The 5417-nt window shown below is 41.5% G+C and overlaps 2 protein-coding genes and 1 long non-coding RNA gene across 3 annotated transcripts in view; 2 read left to right on the forward strand and 1 right to left on the reverse strand.

Moving 5' to 3' along the window:
• The window catches only part of actr8 (actin related protein 8), a 10802-nt gene extending 9028 nt beyond the window's left edge, over positions 1-1774 (forward strand). The window contains exons 12-13 of the mRNA XM_051949014.1: positions 762-925; positions 1052-1774. Of these exons, the coding sequence (XP_051804974.1) occupies positions 762-925; positions 1052-1195 (308 nt within the window). The 3' untranslated portion in view covers positions 1196-1774. The remainder of the gene's footprint in view (positions 1-761; positions 926-1051) is intronic.
• A 272-nt stretch (positions 1775-2046) lies between these two features.
• Positions 2047-4704, reverse strand: selenok (selenoprotein K). Its single transcript, XM_022203316.2, has 5 exons — positions 4569-4704; positions 3999-4089; positions 3291-3365; positions 2893-2988; positions 2047-2368 (listed from the first exon to the last, which is right to left on the reverse strand). The coding sequence occupies exons 1-5, from the start codon at positions 4585-4587 to the stop codon at positions 2365-2367; spliced, it is 285 nt and encodes a 94-aa protein (XP_022059008.1). The 5' UTR covers positions 4588-4704; the 3' UTR covers positions 2047-2364.
• On the forward strand, positions 2958-3290 carry LOC127534297 (uncharacterized). The gene is made up of 2 exons (XR_007942320.1): positions 2958-3085; positions 3191-3290. It is a non-coding gene; the product is annotated as an uncharacterized LOC127534297 (long non-coding RNA).
• Positions 4705-5417: the final 713 nt, after the last annotated feature.

A 5417-nucleotide genomic window follows, 5' to 3' on the forward strand; every position in this document is an offset into this window, starting at 1 on the left:
CTGACGTTTCACTGTGAGCATCTTTTTTCTGCATTTTCGAACTTTAAAACGGGTCAGTATAAAATCCAAAAATTCCAAAAATTCAACAAAAAAATTCCCCAAATTTCTGAAAATTTGCAAAACTTTCAGGAAGAAAATTCCAATAATTCCTTAAAAGTTAAATTCTTTAAATATTTTCAAAAAATTAGTAAAAATCTTCCAAAAAATCATAAAAATATCTGAAGTGATTACGCATATATCAGCAAAACTTCTAGTGAATTTCGCTGGATTTTGGTTGATTTTTTGTGAATGTTCTTAAGAAGCCCCCCCCCCCCCCCCCCCCTCCCCCAACAAACAATGTTCAGAAATTTCCCGAAAATCTTGGAAATGTGGACATCATAAGTTTCACTGTGAAAATGTATATTTTTTATTTATATCATATTTTCAAAGTGTAAAATAACCCACAGCACAACAAAGTTAAAAAAAGTTCACACCTGATGGTCTCATGTTTGATTGCTTATGGTGCCATTTTCAAGCATTAATATCTAAAGTTATTTCACTTTAAACTGTGCTCCATAGATCGATGCAAAAAACGGACATGACCCCACCTTCCCCTTTAGAATATTTAGCTCTAAAACTAATAACATCAGTGGCCACAGATTTTACACACGGTCAATGCTCACCACTTTAGAAAATATAAAGTCACATTTGGTGAATTAAGGTGGAATAACCCCAGAGATGCTCAGGATGTCCTGCTGTAACTTTGTTCTTTTTGTTTGCAGCTTCAGATGAAACCAAGCGGAAGATGTACAGCTCCATCCTGGTGGTGGGAGGAGGCCTCATGTTCCACGGAGCTCAGGAGTTCCTGCTTCATCGCATCATCAACAAGATGCCGCCATCCTTCAGGAGGCTGGTGGACAACGTGGAGGTGATCACACGGCCAAAGGTGAACTGGATCAGGTTACAGAGCAGCAGCAGAGGACTGTTTTAGTCGCATTTGTGTTGAATTTTAAACGACGGGCTGTCTAACTCCTGAAGAGACGCGTAACAGAATACTGCTGCTGTGTTCCAGGACATGGATCCTCGGCTGATATCGTGGAAGGGAGGAGCGGTGCTGGCGTGTCTGGACACCACGCAGGAGATGTGGATCCACCAGAGAGAGTGGCAACGGTTCGGTGTCCGGATGCTGCGAGAAAGAGCTGCTTTTGTCTGGTGAAACTGAACACATGTAGAATGAAGCACACCGCACAAAGACAGGTCAAACCTTAGCTGAAAAATATAGAAACACAGCTATTAAATTTGATTAAACCTGTCCATCCCGTTTAACAGAGGAATAAGTAGTGAAGGACATCGTTGTGCTTTACATGATGAGGCAGCTCCAGAACCTTTTGGTACTTTGTTGGATAAATTTGAGCCTTTTCTACCCAAAACAACAGAAATTAGACCTGAAACTTTTTCTGTAAGTTAGAAAAAAGCATCATTTGCATGCTGGGTTCATGTTTTTGGTCAGTCCAGACTAAACGATGCAGATTTGTGGTCTGAAGGCTTTTCCAGAGGCAAACATTTCATTTCTTGTACCATCTCTGTACAGACTCAGTGTTATATTTCTAACATCATGTTGAAAACCTCCAGATGACCTCAGTTCTGGTGACTGCTTTAACATCAGGAACCCAGATGTGGTCTTTGTTGTATATTTGAAAGATCTGTGAGGCAGTTTGTCTCTGTTGTGATGTAAATAGTACTGCTCATGTTCATGTCTGGAAACGTAAATAAACCTGTTGAAGTTAGACAAGGAGCTGTGTTTGATTGTAATAAAAAAGCACACTTTAGATGAACAGAATATTGAATTTAAACACATAATTAAATGTTAGTACGAGTCAAATTCCTTATAGTTAATCAACAGTTGTAGTCTCGTTACTGAGGGTCACTAACTGTTCTTTTCCAGGCACCAAATCAACCTTTAACAGGGTTTATCTTCTGATACTACAGAGTCAAACACTGATTTCAGTGTTTCTCAGCTCTACATGAGAGCCACTTTGTGTTTCTGACAGTAAAGGAATGAGACAGTCAGTAGTAAACTTTTATTCCAACAGAGGGATACAAACAAAGAGGAACCGATGATTCCCAGGAGGGAGAACAGAATTACCGCTGGGTCTAACAGACTAGTGTGACTGCAGATTAGGAAACAGGAAGTGATGTGGAGAGCTGCTGTTTCAGCCGTTCTGGCCCCTACAGGTAGGAATTCCCAGAAAAGCGTCAAGAAACTGCTTTCAGCAGCAGCAGCCGATGAAGATGGGCTTCAGCACCGCGACGTCTTTCTCTGGGTTCTCAGCAGACGGACGCTGTGTAAAAGCCCACGCCTACACTGTATGGATGTGCAGGCGTTTACCTGGAAAGGAAGGAGGGTCAGCAGGTTAGAGGCCATCAGGTGTTCACATCATGCTGAAATATCTGCTGGGAACTAAAAAAACAACTTCAAAATGCTGATACTCATCAGAAAATGCAACAAACTAGAATAGAAGCGTTTCTGATGGACATTTTTTCTGCTCGTTGTTGTAAAATGTATGACTGGTGAAGTTACCAGGTCAGTCTGTACCTGAGGGACTTCTGAAGTCCATGGGCTGTATCTGCATACATCTTTACTAAAAGTAAAATAAGCAATGTTTCTACGTTCGTTATGATCATGTCTTTACAAATTCCATCATTATTTATTATGGAAACAATCACTTAATAAAAAATGACTGGATGTCACTAAAATGTCAACTAAAAAAAACGTCTGAATTTAACACCAACCACCTTCTAATGAGCTAATCAGTGGTGTTGAAAGCAGAGCTAACATGTGAGCTTTGTGTGTTTTCATTTCACTTCTCCCTGAGTCCACAAACAGGCGGTACGATTCAGAAAAACTCTGACCTTCCTCATCCTCCTCCACCCATCGGTGGAGCGTTGGGTCCTCCACCGTGGGTTATTCTTCCCATCCTCCTCCTGCCACCAGGGGGACCTGGAGGACTGCAGGAGGAAGCAGCACAACAGACAAACATGAGGACAAATGGTAAAAACTGGAGCAAAGGTGGACAACAGCATAGCTGAACTCTGGATTTCTCAGGTGAGGACCGTTCCAAATACAACTTTAAATAAGCTACAATAATCTGTGGATGCAGGAAACACAAACGCTTATTTCCTCAAAGTTTAACAAGATCATTTGTTCCAGTTTGGATTACATGGAGCCATCTGATCACTGTTAAAGATGAAAGGACATGTAGGACGTGTCTCTGAGGTGTGAAAGTAGAACCGTGACTCCAGGGACCTACCCTCTGCCGTCACTGAAGCGTGAAGAACCAGAGTTTCCATCCTTTGTCATGTCAGGATGGACCAATGTCTTAAAACTGGCAGAGAACAGAGATGAGAGTGAACAGCAGCGTTGGAAAGGCAAATAAAAGATCTTTTTTTTTCTTAATTTTGTCAGCATCGGTCTATTATTTGTCGTGTTGCGTTTAGGGACTTTAAAGGTGAACTTTATCCCCAAACCACCAAGTGCTTCATCTCCTGGATTATTTAAATGGTTGTTCACCAAAAATTACTAGACAAAATGACTTAAAAACAAAAAAACCCACTAGAACAACTGTTGATAACCTAAAAGAGAAACCAGTTTCACTCCAGGTGGCAGCTGTCCCAGGGCAGGAAGGCATTTACATAAGACTATATTTACATATGATTCTAGATGCAAATCAACATGACTCTGGCCACAGTTTGAGAAGCACCATCTAGCTGGATGCTCTACTGTGACATTAATGTGGAACATGAGCTAATGTGGGACGTCTTCACTTTGCCAGTGTTTCACATGCTACATTCATTTTGTGGTGCAGTTAGTAGGTTAAAGTTTAAACACTGCTGGGCTAGTCTAACAACATCCTTCCACCAGCTGTGACTGTAGATAACATCATTCAGTAGCTCACATATTCATTCTACTAAACAACAAGGATCATTTGGATCAGTACTGGTGTGGCTGATGGACTTACAAGAGGCCGATAAACTCCACTGCTCCCCAGAACAGGTCCACCAGTAAGGACAGTCTCCATGGCGACTGAGACCTGCTGTCCAGGACCTGACCTGAGAGACACAGAGTAGGATGAGATGGATAATGTTGTTCCTTCAGACCCCACAGTGACTGGAAATATCCCTACTTTGTCCATAAGCTAACTGTTTATTGGGTTAAACTCTTCTACAGCTAGTAGTGATCAGGGAGACCATGCTAACGGCTAGTTAGCGCATATTAGCAAAATAAAACATAAACGACCCAGTTTCTCAAAGCTTTTAAAGCTGATTTCAGCCCCAGTGTAAGTCGTAAAACAAAATGTAATCGTAGCCACAACTACTTTAATAAAATCGCTGAACACTCATCTTAGACGTCAGTTCAGCCAGGATAACCAGCTAACAGGCTACTGAACTACTTTCAACCGGATACCGTTCAACACTCCTTTTTTAGTGACGTGTTCTTAAAAGCCTTCAATATAAAACTATCTAAATTCAAGCTACATATTCGCTCTGAAGATGAGAAAACTGTTGACAAAAGAGGACAAACCACCCACCGTTAGACACGTACACCATCTTTCAGAAGCTAACAGCTTCCTGTTTACGGTTGGCGTCATCTGTTACTGCGTCATTCCCCAGGGCGCATGTGCAGCAGTCAGAGAGAAGAAGAAAATCACACAGCCAGAGCTTTCTCTGTTGAAAAAAATACATAATGCAGCTCCTTCACTGTCAAAGTTTCCAAACATCTGATTCCATTAAAATGTAATGCTTTATGTAAAAAAGGATGTATAAAATGTTCGATTCATTAAGTGTAGATATTAATAACAATAATTCAAATAATAACTAGAAAAGCACTCAAAGAGCGCAGTACCCCACCAAGGCTGCTCAGCTGAGGTATCATTTCCATCCATCCTCTATATAGACCCTCCATAAAAACGTGATTGTGCGATCGCATGAATTCCCGCATTAATCACCAAAATGCCGCTGATTATGCGGGGGTCAATTATTTCCCAAAAGGCCGCATAATCCCCACAAAACAGCGCATAATTCCCGCAAGAATCTCACATTTCCACGAAAAAAAAGGAGAAATATGCGGGTCCCGCTTGATTTCACAATTTCCGCACACAATGAGAAAACTATAACCGATATAAATGGAGTTGTGAGTTTTTATGTGACGCCCGGCCTGACGTCATCAGTTCATTCACACACACACACGAGAAGCACGAGCTGATGCAGAGCGCGGCGCCAGTGTTGTCAACTTAAGCGACTTTCCAAAGCGTCCTAGCGACTTTTTTTTTGTCAAAAGTGACTAGCCACAAATCTAGCGACTTTTTCTGCTGTTTTGGAGACTGACAGGAAAACTGGGATCATTCTGCAGTTACTGTTTTCAACCAGCAGCAGGTGCT

The sequence above is a fragment of the Acanthochromis polyacanthus genome, chromosome 6 (genome assembly GCF_021347895.1).
Source record: "Acanthochromis polyacanthus isolate Apoly-LR-REF ecotype Palm Island chromosome 6, KAUST_Apoly_ChrSc, whole genome shotgun sequence".
NCBI classification, from domain to species: Eukaryota; Metazoa; Chordata; class Actinopteri; family Pomacentridae; genus Acanthochromis; species Acanthochromis polyacanthus.